This window comes from Idiotropiscis lumnitzeri, chromosome 8 (assembly GCF_059441095.1).
Source record: "Idiotropiscis lumnitzeri isolate Australia: NSW breed Sydney's pygmy pipehorse chromosome 8, RoL_Ilum_1.0, whole genome shotgun sequence".
NCBI lineage: Eukaryota > Metazoa > Chordata > Actinopteri > Syngnathiformes > Syngnathidae > Idiotropiscis > Idiotropiscis lumnitzeri.
Genome location: NC_142398.1, coordinates 18,686,985 through 18,707,963, shown reverse-complemented (window position 1 = coordinate 18,707,963; position 20,979 = coordinate 18,686,985). Strand labels below are relative to the sequence as shown.

General features: G+C 43.5%; 3 protein-coding genes across 7 annotated transcripts; 1 reads left to right on the top strand and 2 right to left on the bottom strand.

Annotated features, from left to right (window-relative positions):
* Positions 1-72: 72 nt before the first annotated feature.
* Positions 73-947, bottom strand: rln3b (relaxin 3b). Its single transcript, XM_088303022.1, has 2 exons — positions 632-947; positions 73-554 (listed from the first exon to the last, which is right to left on the bottom strand). Exons 1-2 carry the CDS (start codon positions 804-806, stop codon positions 283-285), a joined length of 447 nt encoding a protein of 148 aa, XP_088159148.1. The 5' UTR covers positions 807-947; the 3' UTR covers positions 73-282.
* A 1,041-nt stretch (positions 948-1,988) lies between these two features.
* On the top strand, positions 1,989-13,183 carry rfx1b (regulatory factor X, 1b (influences HLA class II expression)). Of its 5 annotated transcripts, none has more exons than XM_088302398.1 (18): positions 1,989-2,095; positions 3,223-3,592; positions 6,042-6,139; positions 6,215-6,304; positions 6,529-6,605; positions 6,678-6,972; positions 7,210-7,391; positions 7,467-7,586; positions 7,663-7,784; positions 7,900-8,018; positions 8,716-8,819; positions 8,882-9,033; positions 9,115-9,212; positions 9,922-10,071; positions 10,156-10,367; positions 10,441-10,594; positions 10,712-10,757; positions 10,834-13,183. In XM_088302398.1, the coding sequence occupies exons 2-18, from the start codon at positions 3,250-3,252 to the stop codon at positions 11,007-11,009; spliced, it is 2,538 nt and encodes an 845-aa protein (XP_088158524.1). In that variant the 5' UTR covers positions 1,989-2,095; positions 3,223-3,249; the 3' UTR covers positions 11,010-13,183. The 5 variants fall into 5 exon arrangements, with proteins under 5 accessions (XP_088158524.1, XP_088158522.1, XP_088158523.1 ...); XM_088302396.1 differs by having other exon boundaries at positions 6,212-6,304; XM_088302397.1 differs by lacking the exon at positions 1,989-2,095 and adding an exon at positions 2,258-2,349 and having other exon boundaries at positions 6,212-6,304.
* A 74-nt stretch (positions 13,184-13,257) lies between these two features.
* dcaf15 (DDB1 and CUL4 associated factor 15) lies at positions 13,258-20,453 on the bottom strand. The gene is made up of 13 exons (XM_088302401.1): positions 20,103-20,453; positions 18,789-18,886; positions 18,544-18,682; positions 17,507-17,613; positions 17,282-17,409; positions 17,036-17,197; positions 16,046-16,594; positions 15,664-15,755; positions 14,733-14,855; positions 14,580-14,656; positions 14,397-14,501; positions 14,094-14,209; positions 13,258-13,933 (listed from the first exon to the last, which is right to left on the bottom strand). The coding sequence occupies exons 1-13, from the start codon at positions 20,196-20,198 to the stop codon at positions 13,878-13,880; spliced, it is 1,848 nt and encodes a 615-aa protein (XP_088158527.1). The 5' UTR covers positions 20,199-20,453; the 3' UTR covers positions 13,258-13,877.
* Positions 20,454-20,979: the final 526 nt, after the last annotated feature.

Genomic DNA, 20,979 nt, shown 5'->3' with positions numbered 1-20,979 from the left:
TTAAAAAAATGCTTTATATTTGAAATTCTTCGTGCGAGTCATTTAAATGTTTCCTTTTTTTTGCATTGACTTTATTCAGAGAAGTCGTGATTTTTCCAAAGGCAGATATACTGTAATTCAAAGAAGAAGAGGAAGAGACTTTCCTACCAACGACGCACACTGGTTTATTGAACATACCCACAAAATTAGTCTTTGCATGAGAAATCATATAGGCACCCAAATCAGGACCAGGATGTTAAAAAAAAAAAAAAGTAGAATGCTGCAGGAGAGAGAGGACAATGTTTAGCACAAGGAACTGATTTCACTCTTGCTGCAGCCCCACTTGCAACAGGCATTGGACAGCCCCACAACTACATCGCGTCCCTTTCTATCAGCGCTTCGAAGAGCCTCGAGGACCTCTTCCGAGATTGGAGATCGAGCTGAGCGACTGAATCCAGCGGCCACAGATGCCTCTTCAAATGTCGGGTCCTTCCATACGTTGGATTGTGCAGGATCCTGCTCACTAGCCAGAGGATTTGCGTTCCATTGGTCAAAAGCCTCATCTCCAATAAGAGCTGATATGAGAAAGAACAACTTGTTTTAGAATAAATATGTTTAGACATGACTTACTTCAGTTCACAGGCAGTCTTACCTGCATCTCCAATACTTCTCCTCCAGCGAGAGCCGCCACAGGTAAAAATGACAGCACGTATAAACTCTCTTCCGCACAGCTTCATTCCATAGAATGAGGAATGTGCTTCATTCGGCCGCACCTTGTCTACCAGTGCCACCAAGAGACAGAGGGTCAAGAGGGCTGCCTTCCACATGGTCCTGAAAAATTTGCGGTTGGAGAAAAGTGCTTGACGAACACAAATGTGGTACCTACTTGCTGTTCGTGATGTGGTTTGTGTTTCATTTTGGACATCTTATATAGGTTTCATTTTCTCAGAGAAGTACCTCCGGTCTTTGTCATGTCCAGAGATAAGAGCTGAGACCTTTAGGGGCAACAATGCGCATCCAGTAACAGAAAAGTTCTGATTGCATAGCAAATGATGCCACAGGTGACGTCAACAGAGCTCTCTGCAATCTAATCGCCTGTGACCTTTTATTTGCCCTTTCTGCCCTCACTATTAGTTGTTGTTGTGCTTTGTGTGACACACAACAGTATCTCAGACATGGCATCTTCTCAACAAGAAACTGAATGGACATCGCTTTCGCATCAATTTAGGTTGCTCAACATCTGTAGCAAATCTTGTTTGGGCTGTCGTTTGTGCACGCACATGAATGATCATACATATATTCCACACTGTTGGGTGGCCTAAAGAATTATCATCCTGCACTGAAAATGGAATTAAAGTATAATAAAGAATATTATTTAGAATTCCATTTGAATTGATTAAGAACAAATATTTGGGTCGCTGGCGTGCAAGCTTACCCATGAAGTGTCTGATGATGCAACATTGTATTTTTTTCAGCTGATTATTTCAGAAAATTCGTCTATAAACAAGCAGCTCTGAATTTTGCCAAACTTTGAGGTCGACATTTGGAAGATTATCATAATTCCTTCCAATGCTGAGCCAAGGTCAGCCACTTTCGAGTAATGGATAGATGACACAGTCTGGGAAAACTGCAGAAGCCAAAAAGGTATAAGCAGAGCTGCAGTCCTGGAAACTTTAGAATTAGAAATTAGAAATTAGAAATCCCTTTATTGTCATTGTACTCAAGTGTGCAACGAGATTAGAGTTTTTTTTTTTTTTAGCGTGATAAACAGCATATAGTTAATTGTTGGGTGAAGTTGCCATGGTGGTGGTAAGTACCATGAGTATGACTTTTATTCCACCTCAAAGGACGCCAACTGGTGAGTCTTCTCTGAAACTAGAAGTGGTCATGAGACTCTCGTGCCAGTGAGAGTGACAGACAGTGGCCATTGTCCACTAAGAGAATAGTATTGGTCATGACGTAAGGACCACCTCCCAAGTGGTCCAATCAGCATATAGTAGGGGGGCGGTGCTTAGGCAAGAGGCTAGCAACAGTTGCCCCGGTGAAGGCAAGGCGCCATAGTCACGGTAGTCCTGGCGACAAGAACCAAGCAACGGGAGTCAACAACAACCCGAATGTAAGGGGGAAACTTAGCACTAAAAGGGGATATATCGGGAAAAAACAGAGGTGAACGCCTCAAAATGAGATCGTATTATTATTTTAAGCTCTCTAAAGTTGCATGGCTGTTTTTTGTTTGCGTAGTCGTCTGTGTTTGCCGAAAGTGCTCGAGCATGTCGGTGATGAAAGTGGTTGCTAGCTTTTTTTTTTTTTTGCGTGCGCAGGCGGTTGTTATGGCGATGTCAGATCTCTGATCAGAACACAAGATGGCGGGTGCGTTCTAACGCTTGTGACTATCCTACTTTCCCCCCTGATTCACTTTTCATGGAGTGTCACATTTAACTTCGAACACAGTTCGCTCCGAGTCGTGTTTATTGTCTTTCTCGAAGAATCACAGGCACGCTAACATTGGTTTGTAGCCCAACAGCTTGGCAGCACAAGCGCACGCGAAGCGCACTATTTGACATGAGCTGCTAGCTGGGCAAGCTATCACTTTCGCTAACTCAACACACTTTCACGTAAGCGGGGTTATGTTACAACCCCTCACATATTATCCACTTTCTTGAATCGCCTATCCATTATAAACGTGCGTATTTGTAGTTGTGTGTTGGATACTCCTTTTAAAGCACTTGGGAAAAGTTTTTTTGTTGTGACATTGAAGTCACTCCCGTGACACGATGTGCTTGCTGAACACCTACGCGTCGCGTATAGCGTGTGAGTCCACACCGTAGTGGTTTATCTTATGTTGCGATGGTCTAAAGTCCTGAATGGCTGGGTCCTTTAATAGTGCATGTGAATATAGTCTTAGTTACAGAGGTGATAAGGCTACAATAGATATTAATTAGGCTATCAAACACTGGAATTAGTAGTTACAGTATGTGACGGTTCGTACGAGTAGCCTTTATTATTAAAATCGAAAAGGAATCGTTGCCGGTTGCTTACAGTTTATATCTTAGTAATAGCCCAAAGCTGGAAAAGCTCAATAATATTGCTTAGCCTTAGAGATAAAGCCTTACTTCCTCTTCAGGCACACACATACCAAGGTGTGTGTGTGACACTGTGTGGTAATAACATAAGTCGAAATGAAGTCAAAGACATTTAAAGGATTTTCACTATTGAGATTCGTCTTCCTCTTTTAATTAACAGAAGTAGGGCCTGCAAGCATTGGTTGCCATGGCAACATCTGGATACTCGGAAGACCTCCAGCCTCAGCAGACCAACACGGTAACCATAGCGACTCCGGCTTCCACCACACCCTCTTCCGCCAAGGCAGCTTCACACTTCCTGGCCGGACTACCACTAACCTCTGGAAGCATTGCATCAGCCAACCAATCAGCCAAAAGTGGACAGGATGTACTCTCTTCCCAAGCTCCACCTACCCAGACTCAGAGCCAGAAGCCAGCAGTTCTAGCGCCTCCAACACAGCACTACATAAGCCCCGAAATCCAGCACACTGTGGCCCAGAAGAGTAATGGTCAGAGCACCTCACCACAGTACATCATAGTGACAGTTACAGGTAAGAAACATGTGACAAACTATTGAATACATAACTAATATACTCTTTGTGTGCCTCGCGCAATCATTACGAGGACACGACATGACATGACATGACATGTAGGCAGTCAGATATCATGAGACTGTCTTTGGGGTGTAAGATGAAGGTTTGTGGTGTGCAAAGTAACTGACAGATGTTGCAATTATAAAAACAACAAAAAACTAGGTTGTATTTTGGGTCTGTACCGCCTTTTTTCAAACCAAGAGCAATGTTTAGGGGGCTACTTTTATGTTCCGAGCAAATCAGTCAGTGCTGTAAACAGAGATAATGAGATATGATAATTGCAATCACAAAAATGCAGTAAATAGTAAATACCAAAAGGAAAAAGGTTGACTATTTATTTTGCTGCCATTGTCTAACCATTTTAATTTGTGGTCATGATGTTTAGTCAACTCAGTGTTAAGTCATTATTACCATCGTCAGCACACTTAGTAATAGTGTGCGTGTGCTTGTGTGTGTGTGTGTGTGTGCGTGCGGGGGTGGGTGTGTGTGTGTGTGTTTGCAGACCACAACAATATGATGTGATGCATGTGGTTGCTAGGTTACATTGTACCAAATGTGAGGGCTGGAATGAAGCTTCTTTTTGAGTTTGCTAGAGAGTCAGCGTTATATTAATGGAGCTTCATGCCCTTTGCAATTACTTACAAGGAAATCCGTAACCATGACAACCTAAGTTCCCTATTAATGTTTCGCACAAGTGTTTTTTTTTGGACTGTGAGTTCCTAATTAATGTAATATTTTTCCCCTTTTGGTGAAAAATATTCAACTATATTTAGTGATAATATACGTAAAATTGGGGCGTTTTGAAAATCTACTCTTAACGAGAAGAGAACGAAAGAGAATGTGGCCTTAGGATGGTTCTTTTCTTGGATGTTTATTTTGGGTCTGTGTGTTAGTGGATATTTTTGCCTGCTAGTGTCAAGTAACACAGTATATGCTCACCCACAAAGTCACATGTTGGGCCAGGCGGGGTGGGGCGGTTGTCTGCCCTCCTAATGAGTAAGCCTGTTCAATCTTAATGACTGTGCATTTTTAATTCAAATACAACATATCACAGCCAATCTATCATTCCCGGGAGAAGATGTCATTCGCACTAGTTTGCTTCCATCAATCGGTTTAGATTTGTGAACGAAGGCTGCGTATAGTAGTTTGCAATGTTGTAGTCTAAACGTACTTACAATTTCACTCATTCACTGCCATTGACGGATATAGAAGCCAAAAATTACATTCATTTTATCTTGGCTGGCAGTGAATGAGTTCAAAGTAGTGATGGGTAACTGAAGCTTCAAATGTGCTTCATGAACCAGTTGTAGTATTTTTGGACTCCTTTAGATGGCACTCTCCGTTCAACATTGAGCTGAAAGCGGACTGACTTGCCACTTTTTAAACCCTTTATTTAAACCAACAGTGCCATCTACTGGAGTCCAAAAATACTACAACTGGTTCATGAAGCAAATTTGAAGCTTCATTTTCTCATCACTAGTTCAAAGGTCTGACTTGTCTTGAAAAGAAAAGAAAGAAGTATTAAAAGCGTAAAATTTGGATTGTCTTATCAGAAGTTAAGGTGAGTATTTATTTCATACAATTCCCAAATCAAATATGGTGGCCAACATGGGCCATTCACAGTCCCTCCTAGCATTTCATAGTTTATGATCTGTCTGCAGCTGTGCTTTCATTTCAGATGTATTGACAAGTTAGAAGCAGCAGAACGTCTATCACATCTATCAGCCACTCACTGAGAAGAGTAGTAGCAGAGAGTGAGACAGGCAGAGAGAGAGAGAGCGAGCGAGCGAGCGAGAGAACGAGAGAGAGTCCATTGGGTGATACAGTCATTGCCCTCTCAGGAAAGTCGTTAAGGTTTGTTCCACAAGTCACAAGATGCAGCTCAACTTAGCGAGGTGTCCCGACGGAACACTTAGGTTGTAACGTTTAGAACTTTGTTTATTGTGAATTTAGTTGTTTTCAAATGTTCGCCACCAATTTGTATTTTACGTTCAAAATGAGCATGTCACGTCGCAGTAAGCCAAATCCAATAGTCAAAAAGGGTGAAAAGGAAGCATGTGAGCGTTCCCGCCACATGTCGTCCATCATCCTGTGGCCAACATCCCTCATATGTCTCGTTTTCCTCTCGCATCTGATATGCATGTTTACAAGATGGGGGGGATTTCTCTCCACCTGGGGAGATTAGCTGTCCGAGGCTGTCGTTCTCCATACAAGATATAAAGCAGAGTCGAGTGCGTTTCTCTCAGTGTCTCCTCAGCCGAACCAAAAAACACACATGGGATGTTCTACACTGGCTTCTATTCCAATTTGCAAGCCGCATGTCGTGAGTTGTCACATTGTGTGTGCATGACTTCTTTTGTTGCTCATTCAAGTCTCTTTTTTCACTCTCTACTTGTTTGGTACGCAGAGGGTTCTGCTCACTCCAATGACAGTCTGTCCGAATCCAGCTCACCTGCTCCAGGTGTGCCTACTCAGGTGGTCCAGCCGGTGCAGACCAGCGCTCAGGTAAGACATTGTACTGGGCGAGGAGAGTTGAATGGTCCTCACGGTGGTTTTGTGTTGACGTGTTTTCACCAGCAGAGGTCAGTGTTGCAGACCGTTTCTCAGGCTGGCAAGAGGATTCAGTCAGGACACGTCAACAACCTGCAGTCTGTACACGTCAACCAAGAGGTAAAGACAAAAAGCTGGAATGAGAATTATTCCATTGCCATCATTACTCGGAGTAGCAGTGAAATTATCTTTTGTTCCGTGCCGACTGGTTAGCACGATGGCCTCACAGTGCAGAGGGAGTGATCCCCAACGCAGACATTGTATCTTCATAATTGATGCCAAGTTTTCGTTGTTGTGAATGAGCAGGTCATGTCAAAGCTCTTATTTCCTTGTTATGTTTCAAGGTGGAGCAGGTGTACTCGGGCCAGGTGCAGTATGTGGACAGCGGAGGCGCCGACAATGCTTTCGCCACGTCAGCGATGTGAGCGACCACGACGACGATTACGTTTCATTTTTCAGCCGTCCACTTACAAATCTTTGCGTCTCCCTCCAGCCGGCCGGGCAGCTACTCTTTCTCCGATTCCCCCCTGTACTCTCAGACCCCTCCCGCCTCCTCCTCCAACTTCTACGAGGCCACATCTAGCTCGGAGTCCGACATCAGCGGCTCAGTGACCTCGCAGAATCTTCCTTCCTCTGTGGGAGGAGCAGCCGCCACGGGCGGGGGCACCCCTGCGAGCGGGGCCGGTTATGTCATTCAGGGGGCTTATTTGTTAGGGGGAGGAACCGGAAGCGGAACAGGAGGAGGACAGAGTTACTCCAGCCCAAATTCCCGTGCCCCGCCGGCGACTGTGAGTATTCCGGCTTCATGTGAATTTACGAGCGATTGAACAGATGACATAATTAATTTTCCCCCTCAAAATTCAAACACACAACATCCCACTTTTATTAACTTTGTAGTTTTAATAATTTTTTTTTTTTATCAGATTTGTCACGTTTTCATTCTGGGATGTTATGTGAATCACTTTGAGGTCCAGAAATGCATCCATTGAATTTTGGAATGATGTCATAATGGCTGCGCTCTTCAGGTGCAGTGGCTGTGTGACAACTACGAAGGTGCAGAAGGGGTGAGTTTGCCTCGCTGTACCTTGTACTACCACTACCTGCTACACTGCCAGGAACAGAAACTGGAACCGGTCAATGCCGCCTCCTTTGGCAAACTCATCAGGTCCGTCTTCATGGGCCTCCGCACTCGAAGGCTCGGGACCCGGTGTGTACACAATCCTCATTGTCGTAATCCTCGTGCGCACCAGCTCGTTTGTCAGCCTTGGCACGCTTGTTTCAGGGGGAACTCCAAGTACCACTACTATGGACTCAGGATCAAATCTGGCTCCCCTCTGCTTCGACTGATGGATGAACAGCAGCACATGGCAATGAGGCAGCAGCCTTTCTCGCAGAAAAACAGGTTTGCTTGTTGGAGGCATTCCCGTCACCTACTGACCGCGGTCATTGTTCTGACCTGAGTGTGTTCTGTCCAAAAGGATAAAGGCCGTTCAGAAAACAGAGGGGATCACTAACGGCACATCGGGGGGGGCGTCGCAGCAGCAGGCAGGAGTGGTTTGTGATATTTCGGCCCAGGTGCAGCACTACCAGCAGTTCCTGGGTGAGGAATTGGCACATTTAGTTGAATGGTGCTTTGCATGAAAAAAAAAAATGTTTTAAGTGGAAGAGAACATCCTCGACAATGGTGACTAAAGTGTGTCCTCCATCTTGCGTAGAAGCATCACGTCCGTTGCCTGATTTTGTTGACATGAATGTGCAAGCGCACAGCCTGCCTGATGGCATCCTGCCTGAACATCTCAAGGCCTTTCAAACGATCTACAGGGAACACTGTGAGGTAGGCAACGGAGAAGTCAAAGTGTCTTTCCTTTTTGTTTTTGTTAATTCATATCATACCCGAGCTTTCGGGGGTTTCATTTAAATGGATTTATTTTTGGTATTGCTCTACATCCGGAGCAACATAAGAAGGAAGATGATAGTGACTTGTGCTTAGATAATTGGTGACCTTTTTGGTTTGTTTAGTTGTTTTTTTTTTATGTTGCACTTAACAAATACTCCATACGTCATTGAAAAAAAACAAACAAACATTAAAAGATACAGATAAAGATGTCCTTTAATAAAAAAAAATACAAAAATGAATAAAAACAACTTAACCGAAGCTTTTTTAAAAATACATCAACTAATAAATTCTCTAAATCTCTAAAAGCAAAGTCAAACTCATGTAATTAAAAAAAAAAAACTATAATGAAAAATCCCAAACTATTGTAACTGTTAGTGCCTGAGTAAAAAGGTATGCTGTAAAATCCACATTGACCCGCCTAGGCGACTTTCAAGCTATAAGTTAGCACGGCGTGTTAGTATGTTGGCGATTCTCGTACACATTCTCAGCATTTGAATTTTTTCTACATTTCAATTCAGTTTTCAGCATTTCGGCCCCGCCTCGGCTTCAAACGCAATTTTCGACAACAAGAACTGCTAACCTCTTTCATTCTGTTTTTATTGTTTTTTTGTTTTTTTTTTTCTCACGCCAACAGGCCGTTCTGGATGTGATGGTGAACCTTCAGTTCACTCTTGTGGAGACACTTTGGAAGTCCTTCTGGAGGTTCAGCCAAGGCGGCGACCCAGACACGCTCAACCTGTGAGTGTCAAAAGTAAAACCCCGTGACCCGCCGCAATAAAAGCAAACGTTTGCTCTTACAGTCACCACGAGTCGGAGAAACGTCTGCCAAAATCATGCCTTGTGCTGCTGTGTAAGTTTGAGCCTGTACTTCACTGGACGCGAGCGTGTGATAACCTGCTCTATCAGACCCTGGTGGAGATCGTCATCCCCGATGTGCTCCGACCCATCCCCAGTAAGGATGGGAGGGATTCAAAAGTTGCACAAATTGAAGGGGAGACGTATTGAGTTTTAACACGTTTTCTTTGCTCTTCAGGTGCCTTAACTCAGGCCATTCGTAATTTCGCTAAAAGTCTGGAGAGCTGGCTGTCCGGCGCCATGATGAACATCCCAGAAGAGATGGTGCGCATTAAGGTTTGTATGCATCCGTCCATATTCCAGTGGTAGCAGAAGTAATTGCACTCTGAACTTCAATAGGAATTCAGAATTAGGATGCCCTTCATTTTGAAGAGCTGCTTTCTGCAGTGCAATATAACAATAATTGAATTAAATATATCCATTAAATTAATTCAAGATTAAATAGCAAACAAATATGAAATAAAAATAAATAAAACACATTATGTTGCAAGGTAAGGGTAGTTGTGCGCGAGAGTTCAGCATGGAGACGGCTCTCGGGAAGAAACTGTCCTTCGGTGTATTAGTCTTTGTTTTGATGCGCTTGCCAGAGGGCAACAGGTCGAACAGGTGTGAGCTCGGGCGAGTACCGTCTTTGATGATATTGAGAGCTCTGCTGAGGCACTGGGTGGTGGAGACGTCCGACGGGGAGGGGAGAGGGCAGTCAATAATCCTCTGCGCTGTTTTGACGGTCCTCTGGGGTCTCATTCGGTCTGCCTCAGTGCAGCTGCCGTACCAGGTGGAGACACAGTAAGTCAGCAGGCTCTCGATGGACGAGTGGTAGAAGGCCAGCAGCAGCTTGCTGTCCAGTTACTTGAGTTTAAAAAACATGTTTAAGGTAGAAGGACAGATTCAACTCCTTCACTCAAGTAAAAAAGTGCAGACTCTGAAATGCACAAAAATCCAAAAAGTGGCATTTTCTGTTGCACTTCCCATGTCTTCCCCTTAGGTGGTGTGTGTGAGCTCTTTCTCCCAAACGTTGCGTCGCTACACCAGCTTGAACCACCTGGCCCAGGCAGCCCGCGCCGTGCTCCAAAACTCGGCTCAGATCAACCAGATGCTCTCTGACCTCAACCGTGTGGATTTTACCAACGTTCAGGTCCGCTGGTGGCGAGCCGCTCGGAAGAACACATGCATAGCGGGATGTCACGGAACCTAATCGGCCTGTCTCGCCCCCCATCAGGAACAAGCATCGTGGGTGTGTCAGTGTGAGGACCGTATCGTCCAGCGGCTTGAGCAAGACTTTAAGATGACGTTGCAGCAGCAGAACTCTTTGGAGCAGTGGGCCTCTTGGCTGGACGGCGTCGTCTCTCAGGTGCTCAAACCTTACGAGGCCAACCCAGCCGCACTGCCCAAGGCCGCCAAAGTCTTCCTGCTCAACTGGTCCTTCTACAGGTGAGAGTTTGCCGGCCTGCTTTAAAGGTCTTGCGGTGTGTTAAAAGTCTAAAAACATCTTGGCGACCACCAGCTCGATGGTCATCCGAGACCTGACCCTGCGCAGCGCGGCAAGCTTCGGATCCTTTCACCTGATCCGCTTGCTGTACGACGAGTACATGTACTACCTGATCGAGCACAGAGTGGCGCAGGCCAAAGGAGAGACCCCAGTTGCCGTCATGGGAGAAGTGAGTGTCGGAAAAATAAGGAAATAACATACAACGCTCACAAAACGTTGCGGTTTATTCTGCTTTCAAAATATCCCTTTTTTTGTGTGTGAGTTTTCTTTATCTTTTATGTTGTAGTTTGCCAGCACAATCAAGAGCCGATCCACTCCGGACCTGGAGAAAGGTAACATCAGCACACTTGGTGCTGCTGGCCGTAACGTCTTCTTTTGCCAGTCTTCTTGACGTCTCTTCTCCATCAGATGAGGAAGATGAGGACGAGGATGAGGAAAGTGAGGAGGAGAGCGCGGACCTGGTCTTGCAGTCCAGCTCTCTGAGCATGCTGGAAGACAAGGAGCTGTTGGAGCCGCCCGCCAAGCAGCCCAGGACCGGTTTAAGCCTGCACAGTCTGACAGATACACACAACGCACCTGCTTAGAGGAAAACCCATTTTGCTCGATCGCCATCAAGTCATCCCATCTTGTGCACTCCTCTGACTTGCTCGAACCTACTTTGGTGTTGAGTGTGTTTGTCCAGTGTGAGCATGTTTAAGAAAACGGGACCGCTAGTGATGGGAAAATGAAGCTCCAAATTTGCTTCATGAACCAGTTGTTATTTTCTTGTGTCCTCTAGATGGCACTGTTGGTTTAAATAAAAGATTTAAAAAATAGCAAGTCAGTGTGATTCCAGCCCAATGTTGAACAGAGAGTGCCATCTACAGGAGTCCAAAAGTACTACAACTGGTTCATGAAGCACATTTGAAGCCTCATTTACCCATCTCTAGGGAGCGCCCATTATACCAATGATGTCTTTGCTCTTCATGCTGCCATTTTGTTTCTTTTTTTTTGGGTCATGTAATTAATCATGTATGATCCCCGTGCCTTCCCAGAACAGTCAGTGGCCAGTCCTGCACAAACATCACTTATTTACCTTATAGACGACACACTCATGATGTATCCATGAGTTTCCCTTGGCCCGCCTTAACCACTAACCAGATGATGTGGAGAAATTGTAAATCGCTCACATTGCCTTTCAAGCAATGTCTATGCAAGGGTGTTTTATGATCAGGATTATTGGATTTTGTGGGCTCACAAATAGGCAGCTGGTTGTGGATGCCATATTTGATTTATTTCCTGTACGTCCTTTTTAATTTAGCCAACTAACTGATACGCTGTGCCTTTGAGAGATTCCCAGCCTAATTGAGCTTGTATTCTATATCGTATGTCTTGTTGCATTTATACGAGGGTTCCGTAGCCTTGTTGTCATCAACTTTTTTGGGAGCTATTAAAAATCCTGCGAGCCATGTGATGGGTCTGCCAACTTTGCTGTTTGTCATCTCTCCTTTGCCCATCCTTCCCAAATCATATTTCCTTCACCCGATCGAGTCACTTCTTCACACAAGGACAAACCGTCATTCAAGATAAAAGGAAACTTGAATACGCTTGATTCAGAAGCGCTTAATGCATCGTATCCATGGTTACCCATGTATTAACTTGATGTACCAGCTTTAGCTGTACAGTGTTTTGTAGTGTTAATATTTATTTTTCATCCCCTGGTGTCATATAAACAAATTGTATAGTGATTGACCATAAATTGCCTTAGGATAAATTTTGTTGTATGCCTACAAAGTACTAAGCTTGATTTTTTTTTTTTAATGTAATGTTGGACCAGGCTTGCAGATGTGCTAAACTTTAAAACTGGCCCTTTACAGAGAGCACAATGTTCAAGTTGGATGAGGATTGGTTATATCTTATCAGGATTTTATGTTTAATTATTTTCCAAGACCGCTTAGTAAAACAAATTGTTGTCCAGGCAGAAATCGACAGCAAGAAAATACATGTGAGGTTTAGAAAGATCGTGTTCTTGTTCATGTAATGTGGATTCTACCTTCAAGCTTCTGCTGCTGTACCTTTCAACAAGAGGTACTCTTGATGTCGCTTTTAAGACCTTTGTACAATCTGTGATCTTTGTAGCTTTATCATCATTGACTAAAAGGTCGTGATGGTTCTTAAATGTGTGCCTATTGTATTTGTTTACGGCAGTGATTCCCAACCAGGGTACCATGCTGCACCGAAATAGATCTTTGGAGTGACGTGGGAAGTTACCAAATTTCATGCGATTTGTTTTCAAATTTCATTAATTTATCCATGCCAGTGATCGAGGCAGAAAAATGAGAAGCTCTTCCATTAGATGGTCGAAGGAATGAGTCATGGCTTCCTAGGAGTATGATTTGGCTTAGTCTTTAACAGGCCCAGTCTTTGTAAGGCAATCTGTAAGTAAACTGAGACAAGCGCATTTTCAGGAGTGATGGGAAAATTAAGCTTCAAATTTGCTTCATGAATCAGTTGTTGTATTTTTGTGTCCTCTAGATGGCACTGTTGGTTTAAACGAAGGCTTTAAAAAATGGCAAGTCAGTTCCCTTTCAGCTCAATGTTGAACAGAAAGTGCCATCTACAGGAGTCCAAAAATACTACAACTGGTTCATGAAGCACATTTGAAGCTTCTACACTACGCTTCAATATTTTTCAGCATTCATATTTTTGTTTGGTGGTGTGGCGTAAGACTTTTCAAATGTATAGTAGGTGCCTTGGCTTAATAAATGTTGGAACCCCCTGTCTTCTGCATCCAAAACACATTTTGCATCACGTGAACATTACTCAAATTGGAAAACAAATGTTTGACTCACATCCAGAACAAATAATTGTTTTAATATTTCATTGCCACAAATTCTCTCAAGATTCTTGATTCCTTGCCAGGAATATACAGCATTACATCGGTGAAACATGTATAAAACTTGTATCGTCCCGGCAGGCGCAGGCATTAAACAAATACTTTTGAAACCTCACCCACGAGATATGAAGAGAAACATAGGATTGCATTGTTTGATGTTAAAGAGAAATCCTGCAGCTTTGTGAGTCAACAAAATGGGGCCAGGCCGGCCGGTTTCAGCAACATGAGGGAACAAGTTATTCACAAGCAGCAAGAATCAGTCCCATTGTACACACATATGCATCTATATCACAAGTGCAAGCTGACAGACAGTTTATTTTGCACTCGCAAACACTTCAGGTATACTTACATATATACTGTGTAAGAAAAGAACAGTTGTGAGAATCTTCATCCAGTCCAGCTTTTGGTATTTAGAAAGTAAACATGTAAATACAAACATATAATTGAAAAAATAAAAATTAAAAATCGAAAAGATATGTACATTTATGACACCGAGTACAGTTTTGACGTGTACATGTTTATCACAGTGCAGTTCAGCCTCAAAGCCGCTCTCCTTTTGATCTCTGGCATTGAGACATCACAGAACAATCCAAGTACATCTGTCGCTATCAGCCAACACCTGAAGAGATGATCCTACATGGGAGAGAAGTAAGCATTAATTCAACACCTCTTACCTTCAAAATCCAGACTTTGAAACAGCTTTGAGAATCTGTCAAGGTAACAACTACGCCTAAAAAACCCAACAAACTAATACTGTAATGAAGTGTACTGTAAATCTTCAGCTACAACTGACCTTTGTGTAGTCCTTCGTTGGTCATGCGATTGATGTAGCGCGAGCTACTCTCAGGAATGAGACACTTCATCAGTGTGTTCACACAGGACTTCCTGTAAGAACTCCACACACGCCCGCTGAGACAAGAGACAGGTTACATTACTGCAAGCACACATTATTACTCGCGTTGCAAACAATTAATTGCTTGATCAACAATTAAGGTACTATTAAACAGAAAATAATTGCGACACACTGCCCTACCCTAATACCGCTTAGTCTGCAAAATGAGGTGGAAATCATGTCTCACACCGCGTTCCTGCTTACCTGGTCTGACCCTTGACCTCTGTAAGGTCACCGACGCCCACGGTGCAACAGACACCTGTGTTAAGGTCCCAACTGACCTGCAGGTTTGAATGGTACGTATTGGGCCTGACGAGAGGAAAAGCGCATGCTTCATGGAGGAATTCAAACGCTTTACCTAAAGAGGTTGCAAAAGACGTCAAGTACCTGCAATGCTCCGAGGGGGAGAAGGCCAGTAAGAGCAGGCCGATGCTAATCAGGACAGTGTTGGTCTCCGGACACACCTGACACACGTACGAAACCATTAGCACGCATATTCTTCAATTCAAAACGTGCGCTCAAATCATGTGTTCAGTTTACCTCCAATATGACCACATCATAGTCGCTGAAAGAGCAGAACTGCGGCGCCCAGGCAGCATCTTTCCTGATCACCTCATTAATTAGATACTCAAAGTCCAGCGTCAGCTGCTCTACGCATACGCTCTTTAAAACAATACACACACACACACATTCGGGCATACAAGGAGAGATTGAAAGGGTCACATAAAAGGTTCTGTGGCGTCATTTATGCGCCAAACGGGACCGAAAGATATGTACACTAGGGCTGCCACAAACGATTATTTTGCGAGTCGAATAATCACCAACGGTAGTCGCGATGAGTCGACGAATCGATTCAGAAGTGAATTGCGGCAAGTCACACCAGCAAGCAGCTGCTATAACCATTATTCGTTTACAGTGACTTGTTTGAGGTCACCTTGACTCTAGTCAAGAAGCAGACTTGTGTCTCCCGAGCAACTAGTTCCGCTTTTGTCTGCGGCGGGAATCGAATTGTAACCTCACACACGTGAAGCATCTCAATAAAATTTAACGTATGCAGTTCAAAACGTGAAAGTCAAATATTCAGATTCGTGACACAGTGAAGGGCGTACCATGGCTGCGTTTGAAATGAAATTAGTTTTATTATGTAGGGAATTAATAGGTGCACATTAGGCAAAGTCCAGTTTTTTCAAAATTAAGACTGTATGAAAACATTTAGTTCAATTTTAATATGAAAAACAAGAGAAGAATGTGGTGTTTTTTCCTTTTTAATAGTTATTTCTTTTCTTTGCAGCAGTGAGATGTTTTTGTTTTGTCATGACCGATTTGAAATTATGATTTTTTTTTTTGCAGCTCGACTACCTGCTAATACTAGATATGCAATGTTTATCAAACGTGACATGCATGAATAGCGTTAATGCGCTCGGCACATTATGAGGCAAATGCTCGAATTGCTTTCCAGTACGTCACTGACCTGTCCGTCGTGTGGCTCGCTGACCAGCTGCAGGCTCCGCCCTTGAAGATCGGTGACTGTGAACGGCAGCTGTACTTTATCGTCTTCGTAACCTTGAGGCAAAAAATAATGAGCAAATCTCAAAGACATTACATTCAAAGTGTCCGGCTCGATTTTCCAAAACTAATGCTAACTGTAGCGCTTTTCTGCAATGTCCATTTCTTAATAATAAGACAAGCTATAAATGCTGTGAAAAGATTTAAGCCTTTGCCGTTTAATTTTACACGTCATTAAATTTGTTGCCATTTGGCCAAACGTTTGGAAGTCTTTGGTCCTTTATTACATGAAAATTTGAACAGGCAGAGTGCAAGTGGTCATTATGTCGCAGATGTTGTTCTTTCACCTGCATCGCCTCCTGTATTCTGCTCCAATAAGCCCGGTTGGAAACAGTAGTGCAGACATGAGTAGTTGACATATCCCGGTTCGCTGGCGTCAACCTCTTGAGATGCAGATGTGGTAGGAGGGGATGAAGGTGACGAGGAAGAGGACGCAGGAGACATCATTTGTTCTGACGACTGCATTAAACTATGGCCGGATGTCAACATTTGCGGCGAATAAGTCCGCGTTTCTTTCTGCGTCGTCTTAGGATAATCCGCCTCCTCTTGCGTTGCGTTGACCACCGACGGCTCCGATGGTTTCTGCGCGCCCTCCTTTCCAGCGCCGCCATGGGCCCGCCGGAAGAGGTCGGCCGCAAATTCTCGCGCTCGCATGGCAGCTTGTGATTGGCTGGAATTAGAGGGGGCGGGGGTTAACCTGCTCTGCGCAGGGTGCCTCTCGGGAAATCCCTGAGACGATGAGGAAGTAGAAGCGGTGGGAGAGGACGACGCGGATGCCTGACGTGACAAAGCCGCTCTCTTTGTGTAGAGAATTTGGGATGACGGACCAGCCTTGCCTGAAACAAACAAATCCAATTAACTGCAATTTAACTCATTTACTACCATTGACGGCTAAAGACGTCAAAGATCTTTTTTTTGTTTTTTTACTCGGCTGGTCGTGAATGACTTCATGTCTGATGAGTGAGGCGTAACACAACGACAGCATACCGTGCGGTCCCAGGTGCCCTAATTTGTTTTTTTCTACGCTTAAAAAAATCAATAAGTAAATAAGAAGATGCACCAGAACAACCAGCCTTTAAAGGGGTGGGAGGGCAAGACTCCGTGCATATATGTGCGTGCGTACATTTGGAGGCCAGTGTGATGTAGTCAGATAACGCTACGACTAAAACTTCCATCGCAAAGCGGGAAGACTGTAAAAAAAAAACAAAAAAAACTGAAATTTAATTGCCTTTAAGCACATATTTATTAAATACATGTAGCGATTTACAAGATATTACCTTGGCAGAGAGAGATGCCGCAAGCCACCAGAGAGTAGCTCGTATTTAACAGGATGACCTGGTCCTTTTTCAGCTGGAAAGCAGGCTGGAAAGTGGGGAAGGGGTACACCACCTGATACTTGCTGTTAAGGACGTAGCCGTGCTCCAGACACTGACTGCCTCCTGCAGAGACCCACATGAAAATTTGAGGAGACGGGCTCGGGAAGCGAGGTCGAGCGGAGGAGTGACTTTGCGTGCGCGTTTTACCGTTGTGTGCGGATGTGGTCGAGGGAAGTGCGCAGCACTCAGCGCAAGGCTGGGGTGGGGGCATTGAAACGATTGTGATGCAGATGTCTCTGTAGTTCTCAGCGCTCATCAAGTTCATCAGGAGAGAGCTGAAAGGGTGGTTCACGTAGGGAAACATGATTCCAACATAATAATGGCAGTATCAACTCAAGCAGCCACACATGAGTGACGCAAATAATGTCTTACTTAAAACCAAAGATGACAATTTTGGACTGGTCATTTGGCCACCCACACACAGTTAGGTAAAGGTCATTGTAGATTTCCTCGCCAGCAAACAGGCGCACATATTGGACCTAGAATGAAAATACATGCAATCGATAAAAAGTGTAATGTCTCTCACTCAATTCTACTGGGACATAATACTTGTTAAATTGTAGAGTAGCACGCAGAAGTCTTACGGCTACAATTAGCTTTGTTTTAACGACCTTTTTCGAAGTCGTCAATGTTGGGCACGGGCCGATTAACGGTTTGACGGTTTACCAGTCATGTTTCAATTACAACTGAAGCTTTCCGTCACCAGTCATGAGCACCTTTTTATAAGGGACTTCTACGCAGGGCAAAATACGATTGGCTACTTGCAGAGTTGATTAAACAAGCCGCCTCTTCAAAATGACTTGTCTCCAATTAATTTTCTTTTTTTCCTCCTCCTCCTCTTCCTCAGTGAGCAGTTTTGCACGGAGGAGGGGACGGAGGAAGCTTGGACGAAAGAAACACGGGTACAGTTAGACGGATGCCTTTGCATTGTCCTAAATTAAAAGAAAAATTTTTTTAAGTGTACACGTATAGGTGCCAGCGTGTACTAGTTAGCCTCAAGGACAACAGCGAACCACAGGCCTCTTTGAAAAATAGCTTACAGACTTACTAAGATGAATTAAAACAGAAGAAGAATGTTAACAATTGTTTATTTATTGATGTTTATTCAAACTGAACGTGGTAAACATTTCTTAATGTACCAAATATTAAATGTTAATTTTTTTTTTATAGACTTTTCATAGCTGTTATTTTAACAATGTGATATTTTTGTTAACGATTGTCATACCGTCAGAACCTAATATTGGGCCGTGCCTAGTCAGTATATGTATTGCACTGCATATTTGCACAACATTTTAGCCCAACATATGCATACCCTGGCTAAATTATGATTTCAACGTCATTTGTATTAGTTGACAGTGTCTTTGATCTGTAAATACCATGAAATAAGAGACAAACATGATTTATTTTACCTGTTTGAGTCTACTGTGGAGATTAAACTCCCACCAATAGAGATGGTAGGTATAGAAATAGAACTCATCATCCTCTCCCCAGTCCCTGGTGTAGGACAGAACGTAACGGCCACATTTGGTGAAGCCAAGAAAGATGTGCCTGGGAACAAACAGGTACACACCAGCTTGTGTGGATTAACACTAATTTGCTTTGATTAAATATTAGGAACGGCAACGGGTGCATGGAGGTAATAACTACCACTTACCCTGCTCTAAGGTATTCCTCGCTGACAATGTTCTTTAATGGGACACACGCACGAGGAGGGAGCTTCCTGAAAAGATGCTGCGAGAACTGCCCTGAAAGCTGCAAAATTGAACAATAATAAGAAAAACATTTGTCAGCTGGCATCTTTATTGACTGGGAAAAGGGTGACACGATGAAAAGCAAAAGGCGGCGATTCATGATAACGCTGGTTGTTGTCGTATATTTGCACACTATAGTGCTTTGAGCTGTCATCATGAGTTAAAGGTGAAACTATTTTTGTCACCTTGACGTTGAAACATGATTAATGACAATAAAGTTGAATCGAATATAATTTAACCTCAATGTTAAAATACAAACTGTTAAGACGGTGTTGTGCCGTGAGGTTCATGACGAGTGAGGAACTGACTGCTCAGAGTCAGATAGATGAACCCAAAAAAAAAGAAGATATGGGGTGTCATAAATAAAGATGTTATGAGGGGTATTTATTCAAGTCGAACTAAGTGGGACTTCACTGAAGGCCTAGGCGTGAAATGCACGGCTCCTCACTGGCCATACATGTGTGATAAAACACTTACTATGTCTCTTTTTCCGGCCATACTACAAGTGTAATTGCACATCCACTCCAGTAGTTGGCATTGGTTCTCAGCGAGTATTAACTATGGTTCAGATTTGTTTCACAACGAGCTGGCGATGTGAAGTGCAGTAAACAAACCCGTAGACAACATGAAGACATAACAGAAAGTCATTGAGAAGCACTGGCGCAGACACTGAGGGTGCAATGCCTCTGTTCCCTTCTTGCCCATGTATTTGAACGGGAAATATGCAAATTCAGGCAATATATTAATTTTAATGATGAAAAAGAAATGCAATGTACAAAGTACGACCTATATATCAAAAATGGAAAACAAATTGCTGTTATCATTATTGGTTTGAAGGTTATATTTTTTTACTCTCCACATGCAAATGAGTGGACATACAGGGAGGCTGTGCCTCCTGTGCATGCTCGGACCGACGTCCCTGTGTTACGGATTGTGCTAGCTAACAAAGGAGTCAAGTGTTTGTAGACGTATTGGCCAACAAAGCCAGAAGACAAACGCGATAGCAAAGTGTAACCCACGAGCAAAGATGCCGGAAAATGTACAGCAAGCTTTGACTGATTGTCTTCCGTTAATTCGCGTTAGTTAGCCAACGAGCTAGATCGCAGCTCAAACTTGGCCTCAAAAGCCCATGAAAACAAGGACGCACACATCCTATTACTCCAAAGCCACCGTTGCCTTACATAAAAAAAAAGGCGCTGAGAAAATAACAAGCATACCTTTCCTTGCACGAGAAGTTTGACGACATGGTTTTTGTGTCTTCTTTGGGTTTTGTGCTTGATGTCCTTCTTTTCGGATTTCGAGCTGGGCGCCATCTCTGACTGAACTGTTGTTCGTGTTGAGCTCCAGACGCCGCTGATTGGCCCGCTGTACGCGAGCCCGACTAGGCCAGCTTTTCGCCAGTCGGAATCCGAATGAAATCTAATTTCTTTATTGGTAACATCCTCGATCGTCTGTTAACTTGCCACGTTAGCTCCCCCCCGCCGAAAATCTCTATTGTGTAGCGGAGGAGTCGGGCAGAACAACGGACAAGCGAGAAGAAACAGTCAGAAATGAGACGTTAACTTGTCAATGACGTCATTTCACGGAGACGTCTCTTAAAGATGACGCCATATAAATGACTTTTTTTCCGATAGGGATTTTGGGCCTCATGAAAAGAAATCTTCCTGGCCCTCCCACAGAAAATGTTGATACAGTTTTACATAAAACAAGACAACATCGAGCTATCTGTAAACCCATTAATTTCTGTAAACTGTGACCTTTTGCTGTCTCGAGCCTTCCTGTCAGACCGGTCTGGTGTAACAAACGTCAACGAAAATTAACATTGACGACATTGACTTTATACACACTCGTGATTCTTCACATTCATATCAAATTATATCTTACCAGTGCTCTATTTTTAGATGAAAGTATTTATCCAATTAGAATTCAGCTAGATACTGTCACTTATTTAGGTTCCTCTGATATAAAATAAGATCATACATTTTTGTGGTTTCACCGTATAACCAGCCCCCTGATGGTAACAACTACGACGAGGTTCTTGATGAAAACCAAATTTAACACTGATCTAAATATATCTCGATAGACCACATTTCT

Coding starts and splice junctions, on each gene's coding strand:
- rln3b (XM_088303022.1), bottom strand. CDS start 806: ATGTGGAAGGCAGCCCTCTTGACCCTCTGTCTCTTGGTGGCACTGGTA. Junction 555..631: donor GAGAAGTATTGGAGATGCAG/GTAAGACTGCCT, acceptor TTCTCATATCAG/CTCTTATTGGAGATGAGGCT.
- rfx1b (XM_088302396.1), top strand. CDS start 3,250: ATGGCAACATCTGGATACTCGGAAGACCTCCAGCCTCAGCAGACCAAC. Junction 8,820..8,881: donor GACCCAGACACGCTCAACCT/GTGAGTGTCAAA, acceptor TTGCTCTTACAG/TCACCACGAGTCGGAGAAAC. Junction 9,034..9,114: donor TGTGCTCCGACCCATCCCCA/GTAAGGATGGGA, acceptor TTTGCTCTTCAG/GTGCCTTAACTCAGGCCATT.
- dcaf15 (XM_088302401.1), bottom strand. CDS start 20,198: ATGGCGCCCAGCTCGAAATCCGAAAAGAAGGACATCAAGCACAAAACC. Junction 18,683..18,788: donor GAGGAATACCTTAGAGCAGG/GTAAGTGGTAGT, acceptor GTTTGTTCCCAG/GCACATCTTTCTTGGCTTCA. Junction 16,595..17,035: donor CGGCATCTCTCTCTGCCAAG/GTAATATCTTGT, acceptor TGTTTGTTTCAG/GCAAGGCTGGTCCGTCATCC.